The sequence below is a fragment of the Peromyscus eremicus genome, chromosome 3 (genome assembly GCF_949786415.1).
Source record: "Peromyscus eremicus chromosome 3, PerEre_H2_v1, whole genome shotgun sequence".
NCBI lineage: Eukaryota > Metazoa > Chordata > Mammalia > Rodentia > Cricetidae > Peromyscus > Peromyscus eremicus.
In genome coordinates, this window is record NC_081418.1 from 123,812,589 (window position 1) to 123,837,926 (window position 25,338).

At 39.8% G+C, this 25,338-nt stretch overlaps 1 protein-coding gene across 8 annotated transcripts in view; it reads right to left on the minus strand.

Annotated features, from left to right (window-relative positions):
- Nucleotides 1-25,338, minus strand: part of Rad18 (RAD18 E3 ubiquitin protein ligase) — a 96,405-nt gene that overhangs the window by 12,346 nt on the left and 58,721 nt on the right. For 6 of the 8 annotated variants that reach the window (XM_059258315.1, XM_059258317.1, XM_059258313.1 and 3 more), the window contains one exon: nucleotides 14-76. The exons of the other annotated variants lie outside the window; for them this stretch is intronic. In XM_059258315.1, coding sequence (XP_059114298.1) covers nucleotides 14-76 — 63 coding nt within the window. The remainder of the gene's footprint in view (nucleotides 1-13; nucleotides 77-25,338) is intronic. 8 annotated transcript variants of the gene reach the window in all.

Genomic DNA, 25,338 nt, shown 5'->3' on the forward strand with positions numbered 1-25,338 from the left:
AGTGAGAACTCACCTGTGAGATGCTTCCCAGGCTTCCTCTTCCTCCAGAAGATCTCTTATGATGTCTGAACTGGAACTAAAAGGACATGTGTCAGCAATGCCACACTGTGAGGTCTTTCCTGATCCAAACATGAGCACTGAGGAGCTAGGGTCAGCAGGAAGGACAAAGTGGCACAAGGCAATAGGAAAGGGTAGGCATATTCACCATCCACACTATGAAGATGGTTTCATAGTCACACACCTATGGTATGTGGAACCTCTTCAAATTGGGTCCCTTAGATATTTACAATTTATTATATGCCAACTAAATTTCAAAAAGCCATAAAAACTTTAATGAGTTATCAATGATGAAAACAATAAACAAAGCTTAAATAAATCTCTCAACATAAAACCTGAATCTAAGACAGAGCAATGACATGAGGCTTTTTAATCTGCTATGCTAATCAAAGATAACATTACAATTTGGTCAGTTCCCAGCACTACTATCAAAAAGGAAAAGAGAAAGAGATTGTGTTTTAAAAACTAAATTTTAGTGATGAGATCCCCAAGAGGTAACTGGCCAAGTGGCTTTTAGTCTCTTGGTAACCAACATAGAGTAAAACATAATGCATGTGAGCAGTGCTAATAATGGAAATGTGTTATAAAAATATGATCTAGCTTAAAATGCCACACTCTCGAGTGGTGCATGAAAAATAAGGTCATAGGGAGCATGAATTAGTCCTTTAAAAGGAAAAACTATTTGAAAGCTTTAGCATCTTGTTCTCATATAATCAATAAAAATGACTTTAGAAAGGCCATGTGTCCACCAGTATCAAATACACTTTTCTAGACATTCTACATAGAATGTCACGGGAACCATATGGGACACTCAAAAACAAATATCACCCAGCAGAAAGAGGAAAGCTAGGGTGAGAAACAACAGGGTCGAAAATACTAAATGCGAATAATGTCTCCGATGATACACTAACAAATAACAAAAGCTTTAAATTATGAAGATTTAAAGTACCAATGAAGCATTTGCAAACATTTCTGACAAACCATACCGAAGCAGCATTTCCCTAGGACACCTAGACAAAAGGGGCCACAGAGATCATCAAAGACAGCTTTGCACCAAATGTCTCATTCAGTGTATTTCCCCAAGTCCTTAGATTCTCAAGGGGTTTCATGAAGGGGTGGTGAGAGGTTGTCCAGTTGAAATGCATGTGTAACCCCCATACTTCTAGTACATTCCCTGAGCTTCTGAGAACAAGGAGCTCCTGGTATCTGTGGCTTGAAAAATAACCACATGATAAGCAACAGATGTGAACTCAGTAATACTTCAGTTGTGTTTATTCATATAGCAGTATACACATACGATTTTTTAAATGGTGGGACACTAGCCTGTCGCCAGTCAATTCTGACTTATCTACATATGCACTGCAATCATTCCTTTAGGTCCCTGTACTCGGGACCCCTAACCCAGCATGCCACAGTACCCAAGCATGTACTATTGTCTCCCACTAAGAAGTTGCCCCTCTCAAAAGCTAGGAACAATGACCACTTCTTCGTTAATCAATTTCACCTAACACAGGACTGGAACAAACTTTTCCTAGTAAACAATTACTGAACTGGAGTTTTTATTAGAAGAGGAAGCAGGGCAGCAAGCCCTGCAGTCAGTTAGCTGACTTCACTGACTTTATTACTCTCTGGAAGGCAGACCCACATAGTCCCTCACTGGGGAGGGCACATGCCCACTGCCGCTGTCATTCCCACAGAAGAGGTTTAAATCTTTCTGGCCACAAAATCTCAATTCTGGCTCCTCTTTGTTATGCAGTAACTGTTCTAATTGCAGAAGAAACCTGCAATTTACTCTTTCATGTCCCCTGACAATGTGGCTGGCAGTATTTCTGGGAGTTGGGGAGATACTTGATTATGTTGCTGACCAGTGTCACATGGTCAGAAGAAATAGTAAAGTCTGCTTCTTGTCCAATACCCCCACCCACCACCAAAAACACTTTAAAATGACTTTAAAAAAAAAAAAGGTTATGGCCAGACATGGTGGCACACACCTTTAATCCCAGCACTCTCAAGGCAGAAGCAGGCTTTGAGTTCCAGGCTAGCCTGGTTTACAAAGCAAGTTCCAGTTTCAGTCCTGTCAGAAGCTGGTAGTCTGTGATCGCTTTTCCTAGGTGCTTTCAAATCAACCAGCACAGTCACTGACTACTAAAGGGAATATGTGCAATGCACATGGCATACACTTGAGATGTATGCAATAATGCCTCAGTGAAAACAGATTGCAGATTCACAAAGCACACCAAGGTGCTTTCTCCTGTCTTCAACACTGATGCCCAGCTATGCAGGCAGCTTCCCAGTGTCCTCAATTTTCATTTCTTTCCTGCAGTGGAATGTCGTTCTGTATGCTGTGAATGTGTGTTGCTCTGATTGGTTGATAAATAAAATGCTGATTGGCCAGTAGCCAGGCAGGAAGTATAGGTGAAGCAAGCAGACAAGGAGAATTATGTGAAGAGGAAGGCTGAGTCAGGTGTCACCAGTCAGACACAGAGGAAGCAAAATGACAAGGCAGAACTGAAAAAGCCACATGGCTAAACATAGATAAGAATTATGGGTTAATTTAAGTGTAAGATCTAGTTAGTAATAAGCCTGAGCTAATGGCCAAGCAGTTATAATTAATATTAAGCCTCTGTGTGATTATTTTATAAAATGCTACAGGACTGTGGGTGAGAGATTTATCCCAACTGTGGGCTAGGCAGGACACAGGAAAACTTCCAGCAACACTTTCCACTACATCTTAGTCTCTCAGGAGAATGATCACAAAATCAAAAACTGACTGATACAAAGTCTAGGAAGTGTCAAGTGTGCTAGCTATGAAGTTTCAGGCTCTATGTTATATCTACTACTTCAATTTTTGCCATCACTGAATACTAAGAGTTGATAGGAACACATACCAGACAAAACTGTTCAAACCTATCTGAAGTAATTCATACACCGAGTCCTTCTCAAAAGCCAGATGTTAGACACTAAGCATGCAATCCCATAATTAGGATTTTACAAAGGGACTCCACACTTAAGTTAATGTTACTAAAATTATCACTCAAGGATTTCTTTCCTGTAGACAGAAGCAATTAATATTTTTGAAGATTTGGTCATTTTAATTCACCTTGAAGATAAAAAAAAAAATTCTAAAAAACCATTAAGACATTTTTAAAAAAATCTTAGGAGAAATTTAATTACTCACTCTGACATACCCAGGGTCAGAGCATGTGCAATCCTACACAAACATAACTTTTACATCTAGAGCAAAAAAACTTCTGCATAAACTTCAGCATCTCTACCAGCTAGCTTTATAACATTTGGAAGACTGTAATTTAAGAAGCTGGATAAGCAGGAGGTCTGGCACATGAAAGTTACAGCATAACTATGGAAGAGTATTGAGATTGTGTCCTCTGATGTCACCATCTATCCAGCTATTGTGGATATTATTATATAGATTACATGTGAGAAAGTCTCACTGACAATTATATGAATCTTAAATTCTGAATCCCAACCTGGGTTCTGGAAGATTCTAACTTTTCATCATTTAGACCTTATTTTCAGCTCAAACTTGAGAAAGATGAGGGTGCACATGCACCTTGGAATAGCTGAGAATGGCATTCTTGCTCTCTGAACATTACTTCTAAAGAAAAGGCTATTTGCATATTCCTTTTCTTTTTTTTTTTGTTTTTTTCGAGACAGGGTTTCTCTGTGTAGCTTTGTGCCTTTCCTGGAACTCACTTGGTAGCCCAGGCTGGCCTCGAACTCACAGAGATCCGCCTGTCTCTGCCTCCTGAGTGCTGGGATTAAAGGTGTGTGCCACCACCACCCGGCTGCATATTCCTTTTCTAGCAGACAATTTCATCAAACAGTAAAGATTTTACTACCAAAGCTGACAAGATATCAAATACTCCTGCAAAGCTATGATGTAAAGTTGAGGGGCCGGGGGGGAACATGCACAGATTTTAGTGACAGCATTGCTAAGATGGACTCCTGTTCCTGTCACTGAATGTTCAACCTTAGGCAAGTTCTGGAACCTTTCTAAGCCTCAAAGCCCATATTTCTAGTCAGGACACGTATTTTTCCAGGGAAGAAGAATCAATACAGCACACTAAATGTTAAGTACACACATTGGCACATAGTAAGTGTTCAATCAATGTTGCCTCCACTTTCATAAAACAGGTTTGAGCCGGGATTTTCCAAATAACTGTCACAGCACTGCTTCAATTTGCCCCAGGAAACCTGATCACTATATGCACCACTTTAATCTTTGATTCCCACTGTTTCTATGACACCAGGTGCAAAATCATCAGAGCCTGTTATTTATCCAGCTTGGCAGGTACGCAGGGTACTGAGCAGCAGGAAAAACGCAAACGTTTGCTATAAAAATCCTGTGGATTAAAAATTACTTACAAGTGGAATTTTCTATTATCTAATAGTTACCTATTTCCAAGTGTCTTCATTGTGGCAATAATTTGAATGTGGTTGAGGATATGTAACATTAAAATAAAAAACATCTCCCTTGAGCACAAATCACCAGAGGAATCATTAAAAGGGTATAAAACCTGCCTGACAAGGATCTTTCAGTAAATGCTGCCCATTAGCATGAATCCTTCCTCAGAGCATGATTTCTAGTAATTTGTTCTGTAGGGTAAGCTAATAGCTTATATGCTAAATACTCTAGTAGTGGGCTAATAGTGACATAATAAAAGTCAACATTCATAGATTTTTTTTATAAAAATAACTCAATGATGACAAAAGGTTACCATTTTTCTGAGTAACTACTCTTACCAACCACCATGATAATTACCTTACACACATTAACTTTAATTCAGACCTGCTCTAGGTTTCTTGCCATTTGCAAGATGTACAGAAGCTCAGAAAGATTACAGCAGAAAAAAAAAAAAAAAAAAAAAAACAAGAATGCCAAGATCATCCGTCAGCCATGCTGCTTCAGCCAGTGGAAGCAGAAACTCAAATACTATTCATCTGCAAGAGTTAATGTAGCTGGAGTTTTCTCCAGTCCTGCCCGGGCCTGCAGCCACTCAGACCCAAATAAACACATCGATGCTTACATTAATTTAAACTCTTTGGCCTAATGGCTCAGGCTTCTTGCTAGCTAGATCTTACACTTAAATTAACCCATAATTCTTATTTCTGTTTAGCCACATGGCTTGGTACCTTTTCCCAGTTCTGCCTTCACATCTTGCTTCCTCTGTGTGTGGCTGGTGACTCCTGACTCAGTCTTCCTGTTCCCAGAATTCTCCTCTCTCTTTGTCCCGCCTATACTTCCTGCCTGGCTACTGGCCAATCAGCACTTTATTTATTAATCAATCAGAGCAACACATTCACAGCATACAGAGCGATATCCACAGCACTTCCTCTTTTCTTTTTTTCAGGTATTATTATATTCCTTCTCAGGTCTTTGATGAGATTGAAGACTTAACAGTTACAGTTACAATCTTCTATCTTAGCTAGAATATATTAAGTATTAGATTCAAGTCTTCAGGATAAGGCACCTTTTGGAATGCTCCCTGTAACATGCCATCTACCCATGCTCCAGACTTCTCTGAATTTTAGTATGTGTCTCTTTTTTGATATTGTTCGTGTTGGTTGTAGCTCCATCTTGTCTAGGTCATTATCCCTTATTCCTCCTGGACAATATTTGATAATCACTCCTATTGTATATAGTTTTGTATTAGGTTAGAACTTTCTTATTTAGACAAAAGGGGGTAGCTGTTCCAGCTTTGACCTGGAAGTACTACCCCCATTGAAGCTTCTGGTAACTGTCACGCCTACGAGGCAGGGCTGAGACAGGAGCCCTTAAGACCTGAGATCTGGATGTGCCTGTTCTCTTGGTTCCTGGATCCTGGACGCTGGAGGTAGACCAAGCAGAGTTCTCCAGAGAACACCGCTGAACAGCACTTAACCTTTCCCAGACCGTGTAACCTATCCCTTTACTTGTAAGTTACCCCACAAAATAAACCTCCCTTTTAATTACATAGTTAAATACTTCTTAATCCTTAATACTTCTAACAATAAATGAACAATACCTCCCCTACATTCCTATCAGTAAGGTTTTATTAGACAACCAATTGCAAGCTTCATGGATAAAGCATGGTTAAGAAGAGCTTGGTTGAGCTCCAGGAGAGCTAAAAAACTAAGATGACAAGGCCTTAGATGACAAGTAACAAAAAGATGTATTTATCTAATCTTACAAAACAGCAGCAATGAAGCTTATATTTAGTTAACAAAGTAGTCCCAGTACATGACCAAGTAACCTAGGAAGGCTGGCAAAGCAAAATCAAATTTCATTTCATCAATGAGTGAAAGAAACCCAACCACCTTCTACATACCACATCTTTAAACATGCACAGAGCCAATGGCTGAGCTAACTCCTACACTGGAACAAAGACACCTGATGGCAAGGTACATGGATTTCATGGAAGCAAAGGAAATTCACAGACTTGATATGACTACATCTTGTACAAAGATTCCCTCCAAACCAAAAGACAGTCTAGCTTAGTTATCATCCAGTATAAGCACTTTTAAAAGTACAAATGACACTAGAGAATTATTTCACAGTCCTATGTTTATTTTCTAAAATTTCAAACAAAATTCGCTAGGTGAATAAATAACCATTTAGCTTTCAGGAGTTCTCTAAAGTTCATACATATTGTACCCTCAAAACTGATATAGCAAAACATCAAACAATAAAGTACGTTATTAAAAAAAATTGTGGCAGTATTAAATTCATAAAATGTCACATTAGTAACAGCTAAAAGTTGAATATAATGGCAAACTTTCCAAGTGCAAAAGGCATTTTTAAAAATTCAATGCTAATATTAATTTACAAAATTCATAAATTATAAAGCCTCATCAATACATCTGTCTTGCCAACACCATCAGCCTTCACTAATTAACATATAACACCTAAGATACAATGACTTCAAAATTTTATTTCAAAGGTAAAGGTGTCTATACTTTTTCTTTAAAATATTTACATGATTCAAGATAAAATCATCAAGAGATACATACTGAGGGCTAGAGATGTAGCTAAATTGGTAGAATATTTGCTTAGAACATACAAAACCCAAGGTTTGATCCTCAGCACAGCAGAAAGTAGGTATGTTGGTACAAACCTGTAATCACAGTACTTGGGGAAGTTCAAGGTCATCCTCTGCTATACAGTAAATTCAAAGCCTACTTGGGCTACATCAGCTCCTCACACACATGCGCCACACGCATACACACACACATATACACATACATATATACATACATACACACATACATGCACACGCGTGCGTGCGCGCACGCGCACACACACACACACACACACACACACTTACTTTCGAATCATTGTTCCCATCTACCCTGGTCCTGGTATCTCCAACATGTAACCACTTTTATTAGCTTTTCTTATTTCTTTTCTTTTTTTTTTTTTTTTTTGGTTTTTTCGAGACAGGGTTTCTCTGTGTAGCTTTGCGCCTTTCCTGGAATTCACTTGGTAGCCCAGGCTGGCCTCGAACTCACAGAGATCCGCCGGCCTCTGCCTCCCGAGTGCTGGGATTAAAGGCGTGCGCCACCACCGCCCGGCAGCTTTTCTTATTTCTAAACTTACTTATTCCTCAACAGTGCACTTCTTATTTTTTTAGTTTATTTTGTGAAAAAATCAAATAAAAGCACTCACTATCTTCCTCCATTTAGAATAAAAGCAGTAAGCTACATTTGCTGTTCCAAATGTTACTCTTTTAGATAATGTATCCTAGGACTCTCTTTAACACTGAAGAGATATTCCATTATCAATCACATGGTACTTCAGTAGGTGGATGCATTAGTTAATGAACTTGCCTCTAAAGATAAAAACCTGAGCCCTCCACAGTGTTCTTAAGTAATTTCCAGTTTTCTGTTCTTTTAGATTTATTTTAATTATAAGTGTATGTATGTGGTGTGTCTAAGGAGTGGTTTGCATATGAGTGCACGTGCCCACAAAGCTGAGGCCTGACATGCCTGCCTCTGCAGTGCTGAGATTAAAGGTGCATGCCACCAGGCCAGGCCAGTGTTCTAGTCTCTACAATGCAATGGAGCCAGCATAGTGGAGCTGACCTGTAATTCTAACACTTGGAAGGAGAGGCAGGAGGACCAGGAATTCAAGAACATCTTCAGTATATGATTTAAAGTCAGCCGGGACTCATGAGACCCTGATTTGGGGTTTGGGGGTGGAGAGAGATAGGTGAAGCAATGATGTAATGGGTAGTGGCTAAACCTGGGTAGGCCCTGTTGTATGTGAATAAGGTGTGTTGGTAAGACACTCATCCAGATACCAAGTAAAGGTGAAGCAACTGGATTTTCAATTGATCTCCTCAGAGTCCCTTCCCCATTGGTTGTTCTGTAAAGCATTCTAACAGTAATGTTCTTACAGTTGTACAGTAACAGTGTACAACAGTGTAATAGTGTCCCTATAGTCGTACCCTCAAACATTAAGATACGTGATAACTTTACAGATGAGAAATGCTTTCAATTTGCCCTTCTCTTTTGGCAAACCATTAGCTTATGGCTTCTGTCCACTCTCCTGTTTCCAGATCCCTTCCTTCCCAGTTTCCAGGTACTCAGAAAGCATGTCTACGCTAAAATGTTTTCAAAAATATTAATCTCTGTAAGAAAAAATATTATTATTCTTTCTTTTATGTCCAAAGTATTTCTACCAAATTATGCCACAAGTTCTAGAATAAGAACTACTTCTAGATCCAGCTACCCTAACTAAAATAGTATTTTAATGAAGTTGCCTCCTGCAACAGTGAAATCTGTTCCCCTCTTCTGATCCCTAATATGTGAGCCTTCCCCGTTCCATGTGCAAATAATGTGATCTCTACGTCAAGCCTCTCAGCCACATGCAGCACACCTTTCTCTGGATCCTAAAACAGGGTTTCTAACTAGGAGAGAGTTGGCATTCTCACTGTTAGAAGAAAACCGTATGTTTAATACACGAACTGATAATTCTTCTTTGAAAACAGTACATCTTTCCCTCTGTGCTTCCTCTGAAGTTCTGCTATTACACAAAAGAAATGGACTGGGGAACTCAAAAACTTGCTAGTTTTAATATTTCAACTGTTTGTTCAATTCAACTTCAACACTCTCAAAACTTATACTAATCTGACGTTGGTGCCTTCTGAGGACTTGGAGAACTGAAAAACTAAGAGCTTTACTGTTTCATTGGAGTTTGTGAAATTAAGTAACATTCCTCTTTGAATGGACCCTTACTTGTCAGAAACTGGGGAGATTTCAAATGCTGCTGCTGTCCTCCTACCCGCACTATTTGTCTACATAGACATTCTCCTTCCACTACTCAACAACATACTAGGGTGGCATGTAACAGCACAGCTCCTAAGCAGTGTGCTCTCCCTAGCCCCCAGAGATTGGTGGTATACCAGGCACTAACTCTCAGCATCCAATGAGGTTTAGGTAGCTGAAGGCCAAAGAAGGCACCTCCAGGCTCCAGCATCTTTTTTTTTTTTCTTTTAAATCCTGGTATGCTACCAAAATACTACCATTTTCTAAGTCTGTTGAAGGAAAGAGACTGAAACACTTAATGAGAGAAGTGACTCTTATAAAAGTGCTGAGTGGTTTCAATCTTTTTAAGGAAATCAGAAGACATTGTTTCTCTTGGCTCTCTGGAAGAATTCAAGTTTGAACCAGAATTAAATATGTGTGCTTGTTTAGCTTGAAACTTAAAACAAAAGCAGTATCTCTGAGATAACAACTACCAAATGTAAGGGAAATTCTTTTAAATTATCCAAATATTGACTATTTCAAATAGGTACCAAACTTCTCCAGTTAAATGGGCACAGGGACAAAAGCATGAGGTGTCACTTTGTTTTGTTTTGTTTTTAACGATCAGGGGAATGAACATCTCACGTAAACAACAACATAAAAAGACAAGATCACAGCAGTAGATGATAGAGTGCCCCCCACCCCCAGAGAATCATAGAACAAGCAACATTCCAAAGATGAATATTGCCTATCAATGTAGCTTAACGAGATGACAAATTCTCTGATAATAGGGATGCTCAAGTCTAGTACAAAGATGGTGCTTAGGCTAACATATATTCTCTATAGCTGTTTTCTTTCTGAGACTACAAATTCAACAGTGCAAGTAGAGGATGCCAATATCAACTATCCTGAGCTGCATCAGTGTGGGCAGAATGACTCCAGTCTACGAGCCAAGGAGGACAAGAATTTTAAATCTCACTGATATGACTGGATCTCAGTCATTAGACACTTACCTTCCCTAGGACTCTGTTCTTTTAAGAAATGAAGTACTAAGACTAAGTCATTAAATGTGTGTAAGAACTATCCCTCCCAAACTATGTTTACCACGAGCTTCCAATAATCTGATATGTTTTAATACTTTATGTGCAATATGACCCATACTCCCAGTAATAGGTTATAAATGACTTTAAAATATGCTTAATACAACAAGAAAAGCATATAATGACATCTTTAAGGCTTCTAAAATTGGCTTCTGCAGAATCAACTAAAAAAAAAAAAAAACCTCTGCAAACGAAACCCATCATCTGTAACACTTGAATTCCTCTGAGATACCAGAGCGGTGTGTTCTGCTTACTTGGTAAAATCCATAAAAGCAAGCAAAATCAGCAGTTTACTATATGTACCCATGTTCCAGAATGTATCTGGGTGGGAGGGAAAAAGAACAGAGAGATTGCAAATTAATTCTGTCTTGCCTACCGATGAGGCACCCAGATGACCATTCTAGGAAGAGATAATGGAGTGCTATCTAGTCATCATTAAGCTAAAATAAGAACAGAAAACCAGCCTACTACAGGGAAGCAGGACCTACCTGGCAGCTCGTCACCTAACTTTAACATTCAGTTCTTACCAAGCCAGGAAGCAGTAGTAGTCTAAAATGTAGTAGCCAGATGAAAATCCTCACACTGAAATAGGGAAATACCTAGGCTGGACTGAATGAGTGGTTAGATATCCCTATAGAGAAGCAGCATCAACTCCTAGACCTTCATCCATGAAAGCAGTTACTGTATTTATGACTTCTCAACATACCTTCTACTTTGAACACACTTGCATTCTATCCTAACCCTTTCCTCGGGTTCTCAGGATTAACCTACCTGCTCCCCTGATTTAAAAGACAACTAGTGTGACAGTGACTGCAACAACAAAATCCCAAGCCTCCAGTTAAAAACACAAAATTCCAACAGGATAATGGAAATCACGTATTATTTTCAACCCATCCAATTTTATATGTCAGTACAAGGACAAAGAGATTATGATTTTAATTTTTTAAAAGTAAACTAGAGTTAGCTGTTAACTGGCCACAACCTTGGGGTCCTGGGAATATTGATTCAAACAGTTACTGCTATATCTAACAGTTAGAAGGAACTAGGAGTTCCTTCAGTCTCTACAACTTTTCTCAAAGTGTTCTGAAAAGCACACGCTTAGCTACTCCTTTCTGTTCTTCATTTTTCTCAATGAATAATTAAATTCTTCAACAGTTGAAAATTGATCTCATTTTTATGATCAAACTAAGCACATGAAGACATATCTTGGGACAAGAATTTCCCAAGTAGGTATCTGATAAACAGCAATGCACTTTTAAAAGTCCCGCTTGCCCAGAGGGTGGGCAGCAGACTCAGGCCTACAGGCAGGGTCTGACTGTGGTGCCTGCACTGCTTGCTCACTGCATCACACATGCCATCACTAACTGTGGCTTCAGTCCCTGCCTGCTTCCCCATCTCACTGGAAATTATAGTTTTCTCCATTTCTTGCCTCCAAAGCACTGCTTTGCTTGGTAAAGCTTTTCTCATCCTTCAGTATTCCAGTCAGGTGCCTGATGACCCTACAGGTAGATCAGCTGCCCTTCTCCCAACATCCTCTATCTCTCCTATGAAAACACCAATCATATTTTCTTGCAGTTATCCAATTATTTTTTTCTTAGTCTGGGAGAATGTCTGTTCTTGTAAACTTTGACCCACAACTAGTATGCACAAGTAGTGTGGTAGGTTCTTAACAAGTACTTACACAATCCTCAGATGAGTCTCCAAATGAATCTTACCTTACTCTAAAAGTTCAAACTCTAGCTACATGAGCAGGACATTACTGATGGTAATAATGCCCAAGACTCCCACTTGGCTGACAGCAACAAGAATTCAAAAAAGCTGACTGGGGAATGATGATGCACATCTGTAATTCCAGCACTCAAGAGATTGAAGCAGAAGGATGACCATTAATTCAAGGCCAGCTTGGACTACACATCAAGACCTTGTTTCAAAGAAAAAGATGGTTTAAAAAAAAAAGGGACTGGGAAATAGCTCAGTGACAAAGCATTTGTTATGCAAGCATGCAGTCCTAAATTGAGATCCCCAGCACCCAAGTAAAAGCCAGGTATGGCAGCATAATCTGTAATCTCAGCACTGGGAGAGGAGAGATAGGCAGATACCTAGAGCTCACTGGCCCAGCCTGCTTAGCCAAATCAATAAGCTCCGAGTTCAGTGGGAGAGCCTATCTTAAGATATCTCAAGAGTCATAAAGGATGACCTCCAAAGAACAAACACACAAGTGCACTTGGACCCATGTGCTCAATTGCACACACCCACATGCAAACATTCCACATACAAAAAAATTTCAAAAAAGATCAACCTTATGCAATCATTACCATGTCAACTAAAACTCAACAAGACAGTTATCAACACCCAAACCTTGGGAAATGATCAGGTCTGACTGACGGCACAAAACAAGTCATTTGTTGAGCATGGATCCCAGAATGAAATGGCAATGTTTATAGGAATTTTAAGTATACAACTAATAATAAAATAGGTAATTTTTAGAAGTCTCCTGATCAAAATCAATGGGCTCACAACAACTTCACAGAGGATCATTATGACATGGCAATTCATGGATTCGAACAACCATTAAGATCTGCTATCTGGGATTAATGAGAAAGCAAATAAGTCAATAATTTATTACAAATATCAAAACTATCATGAAAAGTTCATTAATATCTTAGGATTTAGGGTTATCACTTCTGTGATAAAACACCACAACCAAAAGAAAGTTGGGGAGGAAAAAGTTTATTTCACTCACACTTCCATATAAATAATTCATCATCAAAAGCGGTGAGAGCAGGAGCCCAAGCAGGGAAGGAACATGGAAGCAGGAGCTGATGCAGAGGCCACAGAGCTTGCTCCCCAAGGCTTGCTTAGCCTGCTTTCTTATATAATCCTGGACCACAGGCTCAGGGATGGCACCACTTCTTATTGAGGTACCCTTCTCTCAAAAGACTCTACTTTGTATAAAGTTGACATAAAACTATCCGATACAATTAACTCTTTGTCAATTTGATATATAAACACATCACTGTAAAGCCACAACTTTTCCTTTTCTTGTTTATCCCTAAGATCATACATTAATATAAACATTACAATATAAAACATTTTACAAACATAAAAAGTCCTACAGTCTTACAAATTCTAATACTTTAAAAGTTCAGCCTCTTGGATAGCCCAGAGACCTAGGATAAAACCACACACTGTTATTTACTAAGTGGCACAATGTTATTCATTAAGCGGCACTGTTTACCGTGTAAAAAAGCCATGAGGTACAACAAAACGCACTATAACAGTTTATTAGGGGAAGGGAACAGAAGAGGTGTGCATAGGCTTATGGAATGGAATGACTGTGCAGGAAGAGAGGGGAGGGATAGGTGGAACCCGCTTTCCATAGGTTCCCCCTACACATGTGCATATGGGCTTACATAGCTACATCACTCATGCACATAGATTGCATGATCATGCAGCACATAGATTACATAGGATGTAAGGCCCTGGGATGTCTAAGCATCTTGCCTGTCTACTGGACAGCGCATGTGTGGTCATGTAGCTGGGGGAGTGGCTAGGAATTCTAACAAACACAACTGGCAAAAAAAAAAAAAAAGTCAATATAATGATGCCTAATGATATTCTATTATATTCATAGATTGTTGCCTAGCTCAACTGTCATCAGAGAGGCTTCATCCAGGAACTGATCGAAACAGATGTAGAGACCCCACAGCCAAACATTAGGTGGAGCTTGGGGAATACTGAGGAAGAGAAGGATTGTAGGAGCCAGAAGGATCACCGACACAAGAAAACCCACAGAACCAACTAACCTGGGCTCATAGGGACTCAACAGAGACTGAACCAACAACCATGGAGCCTTCACGGGACTGACCCAGGCCCTCTGTATATATGCTGCAGTTATATAGCTTGGTCTTCTTGTGGGACTCCTAACAGTGGGAGCAGGGGCTGTCTCTGACTCCTCTGCTGGCTTTTGGGACCCTACTCCTCATACTCAGTTGCTTACTGTCTTGCTCCCCATGGAGAAAACTCTATTTCTGGTTTTATGAGGGCAGGAACTCAAGCAAGAAAGGAACCAGGAGGCAGGAGCTGATGTAGAGGCCATGGAGGGGTGCTGCTTACTGGCTTGTTTCTCAGGGCTTGCTCAGCCTTCTTTCTTATAGAACCTAGGACCATCAGCCAAGGAATAGCATCACCAACAACAGGCTGGGCCTTCCCCCATCAATCACTAATTAAGAAAATGCCCTACAGACTTGCCCACAGCTCAATCTTAGTCATTTTCTTACAGGGTTCCTTCTCTCAGATGACTTTAGCTTGTGTCCAAGTTGACATAAAACTATCTAGCACAATCAGATTATCCAAAGGAAATAATAGTAATTTTTTAAAGTTACCAGTGTGGACTACCTGAGAGAAGAAACTCCTTTTATTTACTGGACATATCCTTAGGCAAGGAGCACTGGAGAACCCATCAACCCTTCCGTACTTTCACACAATTCCTGAGAGTCACCACTCAAAGCACTGTTACAAGTACACATACACTAATAAAGATGGTAACTGAAAAGGGTAAAACACACTGTGCAGCCGCATGTTTTCTGTTAGGATGAAAACATAAAGGCCAAGCAACATCTCCTATAGAGTGAAATCACTGTAAGCCCCTCCCCCGAGGACCTCCAACTGCCAGGTTCCACCCACAGAACTGCCCTAACAGCTGGACCCTGCCCCCACCCTACAGAGTAAAAAGCCCAGGCTCTGGACTTGAAAGCCCACCAACCTCCACCCTGGAAAGCTTCACCCTGAAAAGTTCCATCCCGCACCCCCCCATCCCCCCCCCCCCCTCCCCCGCAAGAAACTCTACATAAGCCTTGCCTTCTGCTCAGTTCCCCGCTGTTTCTCACCCAGCAGAGGCAGCCAACCTCCTGGTTTTTTCCCTCCCAATAAATCTCTTGTGTGAGGTTTGTTGTGCAGTGTGACTTTGTGGTATTCCTTGGCTCCCAACTGCCAGGATACCTTCCCATCCAAGCTGCAATGCATAGAATCACTGTGTGAAAATTCAAAGTTCTAGCTAAAGATAGTAAAAGTAATTTTTTTAAGTGTAATTATTTTTTCATGCTATGTCCTAAATTTAAAACAAAAATGCAATTTTATAGACTGTGTTCAGACAAGATTTTACTGATTTATACAACTATGTATACGTGTGTACACACATATATAATATTAAATAAAAGGAAAGTGCCAGACATGATGGGACACACTTATAATACTAGAACTTTGGAGGCTAAGGCAGGAAGAGCAATGAGTTCCAGGAGAGCTGGGCTATAGATCATGTCTCAAAACAAAAACAATCAAATGAAAGGAAAATAGAACATTTCAATAACTAAATTCACTAAAGTCCTAAAGCAGTCAGTGTCCAATTTCTCACAGAAGAAACTGGTTTCGATGACTTTAGTTTTCCTATTCTCTGGATATTTTCACACCAATACCAATCATACAGGTGTTACATAAGGCACTTTAAAACAACAACAAAAATCCAGGGTTGGTGAGATGGCTCAGTGGACAGCAGTGACTGCAATCAAGACTGGCAACCTGAGTTCAATTCCTGAAACCAACATAGTGGATAAAAAGAACTCTAGCAAATTGTCCTCTGATCTCCACACATGTTGGGACATTTGCGCGCCCATATACATACACAAAAAGTAACTTTTAACAATTGAAAAATAAGTAAAATGCTAGAGGTGTACCTCTGTGGTAGAGCAGCTGCCTAACATGCAAAAGGCCCTGGGCTCAGTCTTCAATACTAAACTTAGTATGCTTTTAACTTAAGGGTAGTTTTACAATCAGAAACATTTCAAAGTACAGAATGCTCCCATACACCTTACTTCTAATTTCTTCCACTGTTAACATACTACATTAGGGTAATATATTAGCTCCCATCAAACGAAGTAAATAGTAATCCATTTTTGTTACTAACTGAAGCACATTCTCAGTCTTTACCTGATATCATTTTTCTGCCCCAGAATTCCATGCAGGCTACATTACACTTATTTGCCATGTTGAGTTTTTTCTCAGACATTCTTTAGTTTTGATGGCCTTGACATTCTGGAGATTGGTCAAACATTTTATAAAATGACCCTCAACCGGGGTTAAGTGACTCTCTCCCTCTGCAATGTGACTCGGGATGTTGGGTTTTGAGGAGGAAACAGAGATAGAATGGTCCTTACATTTCACAGAGCACATGCTATCAATGTCGCACTCCTATTAATGTTGACATCATCACTTGGTTCAGGTGGTGCTTTCCAGGTTTCTCCACTGTGGACACAACTCCCTTGCGTCTTTGGAAGAAGGTCCCTAGGAATAGCCCTCTCTGATGGCGCAGGGGTTGTTTCTTTGCACCTTGTTGATGGGAAGCATCCAAGTCAATCACTTGCAATCTCTCTATCCACATTCTCTTCTACTGTATTTTTTAATCACCATGAAATGAATTTAGACATTTATTTTATGCTTTGGGTTAATCCAATACTACAGTAAATATGTTACTGCCTAAACTGTCCTATTTTTGGCCACTGGGGAACTCTTGCTGTTGGTTCCTATATCCCCTAGACATATTACCAGTTGCTAAGTTTGTGATATCCTGTTCATTTTTCCTCTCTATTTCCCTGCTCTCCCTTCTTTTTGGTCTTCCTTGCTTTCTTACACGATAAAACACTCTAGGCTTATCTTACATATTCCAGTACTGGTCCAAGAAACAGCAATTTCTACAAGGATCATTGGTGTCTTTTGCTGGCTAATAGTATTATCATAAAAACCAACACATGTACACTGGGTGTGCTGATTAATACTGTGGTATGCTTGTGAGGAGCCTCACATCTGACAGGACAAGCAAATATATGCGCATATGCTAGCTCATTTACTTAACCAAATTATTATTTCTTCCTATCCATTTCCATCTCTAGGAAGTCAAAGTCAAGTTTTCATTTTAATGACTCTAATTCCAGTCCAGTACTACATGGATATTTTATCCATATTTGTTTGTAATCCCCTATTCCAGTAGAGAAATCTGTCTCTATCTTAAAAACTAGGACTGCAGAAAAACAATACACTAAATATAGACAAGTAGAATTAAAATAAAGCCTTCCAAAATGACAAGTTGTGTTAAAACAAGAACACTTCAAGAAAGAAAGCAGGATAATAAGGAAAGACAACCCCATCACTAGACAATCAAAGAACTCCTAGTCCCACATTGATGCTCGTCTACCTAAAGTAAAGAGAGTTTTGATTACATACTGGTAAACTCCAGTTTGATGATGGATTATTATGTATTTGGTTTATTATGACACGAGATGAAAAAGCACACTGTTTCTCATCAACACATTTTCTGTTTCCCACCTGTGGGCCTATTTGGTGCAGAGCTTTCTGGGTAATCTGTCTGTTGCCTAATACACTATAATTTTTTTCAACAGCCCACAGTCATCTCTATGCTCCTCTTCTGGGCACAAAGGTAACTGTGCACAGAGACAGCTGCAGAGCACAAGGAGCTCTGGAACCCCACATTTATTATTCCCTTTTTGTAGGTAGAGACTAAGGCTTAAAAAGCCCCATCTGCACTCATAAAATGTACCAAAAGCCAAAACTCTATTCCTCCCTTTAATTACCATCACTACCTAGACTCAGCAGATCTCCTTGTACCTGTCCCCATCCCTTCAGTGTGCCAGGCCTGGCCTCACTGTTGCAATGCACTCAAGTTCCCCAGGATGAAACCTCAGTCAGACAATGGCACCTGGTTTTGATGACACACGCCCTAAATGCTGTCTTCCCTTTCCTGCCTCACTTCCCACTCCTTATATAGAGGAAAGTCGGGTGCTTTACTTCCACCCAAGTCCTGTGTCAGGTCTGCTCTCTCGGGGCTAAGTACATACTTCTCTTTAGAGGGAAAATGCTGGGTTTCTTGATGGCTCCACAGTCAAACAGTTGGGTTGAATCTGACTCGCCACTTACTTCCTGACTAACCTGACTCCTGGCCACTGCATTTCTGCATCTCCAAGGAGCTACGATTACACATCTTACGGCACTACCAGTACTAAAGTAGCATCAACTGAAGCGCACACAGCTCACTGCCTCCTGAACAAGGTTTCACCATTCTGTAGTCTTGATCGATGTAACACAACTATTGAGGAGGCTATAACCAGGAACTCAAAAGCTGTGGATTACTCTTGAGTCAGAAACTCCTGAGAGACCCATTAGCTTTTCAGTATGAAACATCAAGGGACACACTCCAGGAGTCTGATCCTTTCATCTCAAAATCATGCTCCCCTGTATTAACCAACCCCAACTATCAGGGGTACCCAGTCCATGCCTTGGGCTGCACTGCAAGGCCTGAAAAAAGCCACACCTCATACTGTCAAGCTACAACCCACCTGTACCCTCTGGCTATGAGTACACTGGCTACTTAAAAAGTGCTCCCGTTCCCCTCACTAAGCAATGGACTCTGCTGTCCTTACGCATAGCCAATGGGAACTGTGGGTGGAAGTTTTCCTGTGTCCCCAGCCGGCTGGCCAGTGGTAGTCAGGACAAATCTCTTTCACTCGTGTCCCCCAAGTAAACACACAGAGGCCTATATTAATTATAACTGCTTGGCCATTAGCTCAGGCTTATTACTGACTAGCTCTTACACTTAAATTAACCCACAATTCTTATCTATGTTTAGCCACATGGCTTGGTATCTTTTCTCAGTTCTGCCTTGTAATCTTGCTTTCTCTGTCTGGCTGGCAACTCCTTACTCTGTCCTTCCTCTTCCCAGAATTCTCCCCATCTGCTTGGCTGCCTATACTTCCTGCCTGGCTACTGACCAATCTGCGTTTCATTTATCAACCAATCAGAGCAACACATACTCACAGCATACAGAATGACATCCCACAGCAAGGAACAGCATCATCCTCAGATGAATGACCCAATGTCATTTTTTCCCTTAAGCTATCTCCATTATTTTCCATTTCCCTCAGAAGAGAAGTTAGAATTTAACAACTAACATTTTCTTTAAAAGGTGGTAATAAGGTTTTTTTTAGGTTTTTTTTTCCCCTCACTCTGGCTCTCAAGTTTTCTAGATAGCTCTTTCAGAAATGAATGAAAGTGAAGAGAAGTTCTATGAAACTAGAAAACACAAGCCAATAGCTAAGTGCCATTTGGCACAGACCCTGCACCCTGTGCCTATATTTGTGAGGAATTTCTTTCATAAAGATGCTAACTTAATACAAAAAGAGAAGCCACTTTTATTTTATTTTATTTTATTTTATTGCCAGATTTGGAAGTTACAATGTTATTCGTTCACATACTAATGACTCAGGTTCTTTTCTGCCCTACCCTCAGCATCTGTGGGAAGGCTCACCTACCTGAGTTGGGGCAGGCTACAAACCTGACCACAGAATCACGACATTAGTTAATCTTTACAAGCATTAAAAGTCACAACAGCCCATGCACTTTACTACACTGGCTCAGACAGCCATGCACAGCAGGCTGTGATCACAGCCTGACCAAATTAAACAGAAATCATATTCATCATCCTATGTAAACTCATGGGTACTACTTTTAAAGTTAATTTTCAAAGCATGTATCTTCCTTTTTAGAACATGTCCTAGATGTAGAAAAATCAGCATTTCACTTACAGTGTAACAACCAAAAATTATTTTACAATGGATGAATTTTTTTCAGAAGACTTAAAATTTTAATGATTTCAAACTTACAAGGCCCAGATCTTCCAGTTGTTAACAGTCTATCACATATATCTGTGCTGTTACACAGATATGAAATGCTCAACCACAGAAAGCAAGTTGCTGCCAGTGTGACTTTCCAAGAAGCATGACACAATTCACAAATCATTCCTTCATGAAGATAGTGTCTCTCTTCTCTAGGGTCATAATCAACAGCATCTTTGCTTCTAATTTAGCCTTCAATAAAAATGCAGTGACCGTGGTTTGCCAAGAATCATCAAACAAAAGCACCCTCTTCTTGATTAATGAGAACAATAAATTAATTTACAGAAATTTGGACAAGTCTCTTGAACTCCCGGAATTCATCTAGCAAGGAATACTGTACAACAATCTGAAATTCTTATTAATCTGTTTATCATCTGTATTCAAGCTGGCAAAATAAGATCAATATAGTATTAACAAAGTGCATGCTAAAAGTAGTACTTACAAGTTACGCCAGCAATAAGAACACTTTATCATAACAACTATTTGAATTGTATACACACACTGAATCTTAAGATTGTTTTTAGGTGTCAATCTTCCATGTTATATAAGCTTGAATATCCTTCTAGCACAAAGGAAACTAACCTCTTCATTCAACACGGTCAGCCCTGTACTGTGTGAGACAGCAAGGCTGCAAAGAAAGACAATTTACAGGTTGCCCCTTACAGTAGACCCATAATATGAAATTTCCCTGACAAAGAAAAACATGAAAAATACCATGGTCCTACTGCTTAAAAAATAATCCATTTTTATCTACACATGCGCCTATCTGTGGAAGGTGTATTTATGAATGTGCTAGTGTATTTCAAGCTAACTATTATGAAACTTTATTACTTTAATTCAACTTTTCTATTTTTCACAATACATACATAACATATAATTTTAAAAGTTTTTTTTTTTTTAATTTGGGGCATTGCTGCAAATGTTCTTTAGTATGTCAGTGTGACTTTCTTGAGAATCAGCCCATACAATAACCAGAGCCATTCAACCATCAAAATCAAGAAGCTGAATACTGCTACAGTAGCATAATCTGGAGACCTTATTCCTAGTTCTCCAACCATGCCAAAAGAGAGTGTCTCTTGCAAGTTAAAAACTACTTTTTCAGCCAGGCAGTGGTGCTGTACACCTTTAATCCCAGCACTGAGGAGGCAGAGGCAGGTAGATCTCTAAATTCAAGGCCAGCCCAGTCTACAGAGTGAGTTCCAGAATAGCCGTGGCTACACAGAGAAACCCTGTCTCAAAGAAAAAATAAAAAAACAAAAAAACAAAAAACTTACTTTTTCTAAATAATAACCTAGAGATTCTTAAAAAAAAAAAAAAGCATATAATGAATACAACAAAATGGTCATAAAGAGTAAAAATTTTGATAAAAAATGCAAAACATAAAGATAGAAACATTTCACTATAAATGAAATAAATGAGTTCTAGGTTTATTTATGACCTGCAATGGCTAAGTGGTAGAGAACATTCCGTTCACTTGCCAACCAATCATAGTGTCTAAAGGAAAAGGATGACACAGTTTTAGAGGTGTAGAAGATCGCAACAAGGTCACTACAGTATCTCATCTCCCTTCCCTTTGGTGCCTGAATAACACAAAAGATAAAACAGACAAAATACATAAAAATCCCATACTTTTGATAGTCTTTGATTTTACTATGAAATTAAGTTTGAAATGGCCTCTTCCCACTCTGAATTCTTTTCCTGAATTCTACAGTGACAATGACACTAGTCAAATGGGTATCTCTTGGACTACTTAAGTTCTGGAGTCACTAAATGACACTGGTATGAACTCTGGGACAGCCTTATGCTAGACACCATCATCCTGCATTATAAATCCCTTCATGTTTTCCAATTAAATGAAGAAAATTATGTCTGAACTAAGTCAAAAACCCTATTCATATTCAAAGGCTGCATTTCAAAGTCCAAGACAATGCTAATGGCAAGGCAAAACACTGTATTATATGACAAGTGGAGGAGGTGGTGGAGGCCAATTTAGCTACTACATTTTCCTCTCACTTAGAAATTTTAATTTATACACATCCAGAGAGTGCTTTTAAAACTGAGGTAAATAAGGGGGTTTTTTGTTTGTTTGTTTTTTGGGTTTTTTTTTTAGTTTCTTTTCTAGTTTTTATTTTTATGTGCATTAGTATTTTTGCCTACATGTATGTCTATGTGAGGGTGTCAGATTCCCTGGAATTAGTTATAGACAGTTGTGTGTTTTTACTCCTTTGGAGGGCCTGCCACCCAGCTCCCAAATAAATTCACACACAGAGGCTTATTATGACATATGAATGCCCAGTTTAGCTTGGCTTGTTTCTTGCCTACTTTTCTTAACTTTAAATTATCCCGTCTACCTTTTGTCTCCAGGCTTTTCCTTTTCTCTTACTTCTGTAAATCTTACTTTCTCCATGGCTTGCTGTGTAGCTGGGTGGCCGGCCCATGGAGTCCTCCTCCTTTTCCAGCTCCTCTTCCTTTTCCCAGATTTCCCCTCCTATATATTCTCCCTGCCTGCCAGCCCCACCTATCCATTCTCCTGCCTCGCCATTGGTTGTTCAGCTCTTTATTAGACCATCAGGTGTTTTACACAGGCACAGTAACACAGCTTCAGAGAGTTAAACAAATGCAACATAAACAAAAGTAGCACACCTTAAAATAATATTCCCCAGCAGTTGTGAGCTGCCATGTGGGTGGTGGGAACTGAACACAAGTCCTCTAGGAAAGCAGTCAGTGCTCTTAACCACTGAGCCATCTCTTCAGCCCCAAGGGTTGTTTTTTAAGGATCAGTTTTATTTACTTATTTATGTGTGCATGCATACCCCTAGTTGCTGTGGAGTTCAGAAGAGGATGTCAGATCCTTGGAGCCAGAGTTACAGGTGTCTGCACAATTTTCAGTTTGTTACTACAGGTTCTACAGTCCAAACACCAATGCCCATGATTGCATAGCAAGAGCTCTTAAAGGCTGACCCAATCTCTCAAGCGTCAACACTGGTTTTCAATACCATTTCTGTACATGCATAAACATATGACTGAAAGTGATTAAAGTATCCCTAAAATATGTCCATCTCCACCTCTTCATGTTTGCTAAGCACCTATAAGGTTTGAGTCCTCCCACACAAACTCATGCTTTCTAAGGCACCATTAGCAGTGGTACAGCATCAAAAACACCTGACAGCAGTCTCTAGGGAGTTCAACTAAAGCACTCACCCACTCTGCCAACTGAGGCATCTTCTTGTTAGGATTGTTTTCTTTTATTAACGATGTATTTATTTACTTGTTTGTTTAGTGTACATATGTGTGTCTACATGAATTAATGTGCATCACATGTATACAGGTAACCCATGGAGGCCGGAAGGTACACTGGAACTGGAGTTACAGGCAGTTGTGAGCTGCCTGATGTGGGTGTTTGGAATCAAACTCAAGTCCTCTACAAGATCAAGTGCTCTTAACCACTAAGTCACCTCACTCACCCATCCCAGCCATCTTCTATCTTCTATGTAGCTTGCAGATGAGTGTCCACTCAAAGGCAGTACAAAGCGTTTGAAAACCTGACAGCCGAAACCACACCAACAGCCCTTTGCCACAAGCAAATCAGTCATGACCCATTACTGCTTTGAAATTTCTTCCATTACCTGGGCAGGGTGGCTCATGCCTTTAATCCTAGCACTCAGGAGGCAGAGGCAGGTGGATCTCTCTGAGTTCAAGGCCAGCCTGATTATACAGCAAGTGCCAGAACTACACAGAAAGACCCTGTCTCAAAGAAAAGAAATTTCTTCCACTTATTTTAAGGGACATGACATGACTATATGTAACAGGCAATCCCTGATACATGGTTCACTAACAAAAATGTCTCTCTATATCTTTATTAAGTAGATTTAAGTTACACCTTTGTTAAGTATATTCTGCAAAGAACTTATTTTTAATGAAAATACAGAACTACCATCTATCCAATGATGAATACACCTCATTAATACTACATTACACCCTGCTGCACAATAATGGAGTTATTATTCTTAGTGAGCCATGGGTGTGTATGTATGTATAAACACACACTCATACACATACAACCAATTATAATGTGCATAAATTTAGGTCTACCTTTATTTTTAACAGTTAGATCACAATTGTTCTTGCAGAAGACCCAGGTTTGGCTCCCAGTACCTATATGGTGGCTCATAACCATCTGTATCTCCAGTTTTAGGAAGTCAGTGTCCTCTCCTGGCTTCCAAAAGCACCAGGCATGCATGTGGTGCACAGACATACAGACAAAACATTCTTTCACATAAAATAAAAATGAACCTTTAAATGAAAAAGAAAACTTTTCTGAATGGTTGGCTCGCCATTCTTGAGTGATCAAGACTGCAGCATCTAAGAATAGTGCCTGGCACACAAAACCTACATGTTGAATGAATGAGTATCATTTAGAGGCCCTGTTTCAAACAGAACAAAGGCCAATCCTAGCATCATTACACTCATTTTCTCCTCAAATATCTCATAAGGATAACTCTATTGAAACCTTACCAAAAGGAAGGTATTAGGGAGGTCAGAGAACTATTTATCAATTATAATCGTACCCAGGATCTAGGTCCATAGGAAGGTACATAAAGAGGAGGTCCAATACCTTACTGAGTGGCCCCAGAACAATATGTGACTGACTCTAAGTACAAGAAGTCATCTCACCTCTTTCCACAAGCAGTGAGTTACAGCAGGACTTTGGAGTAAAGTATTTCTATAAACATTTTCTGCTGTTGTCTGGATCTTGAATGTCTCCTAAATCACATGGCTATAGAGCAAGTCCCAAGACTGGGGCTACTGGGAGATGGTAGAACCTTTAGGAGGTGTGACCTCATGAAAGCTCCTTAGGTCATTTAAGGGATACCCAGGGTGTGCCATCGAAGGGAATGTAAGGCTCCAATTGCCTCTCCTTCTTCCCCAACTCCTCCTTTCTCTTTTGATTCCCGTCCACGAGATGAGTGGTTTCGTTCATCATACACTGTTCCTGCCATGATGTGCTGTAGCTGAAAGTTTTTCTGTGTCCCACCTGGTCCACAGCCGCTCAGACCCAAGTAAACACACAGAGGCTTATATTAATTAAAACTGCTTGGCCATTAGCTCAGGCTAACTACTAACTAGCTCTTACACTTAAACTCAGTCCATTTCTGTTAATTATTTGTAGGACGAATGTTTCTCCAGGTCCCGCC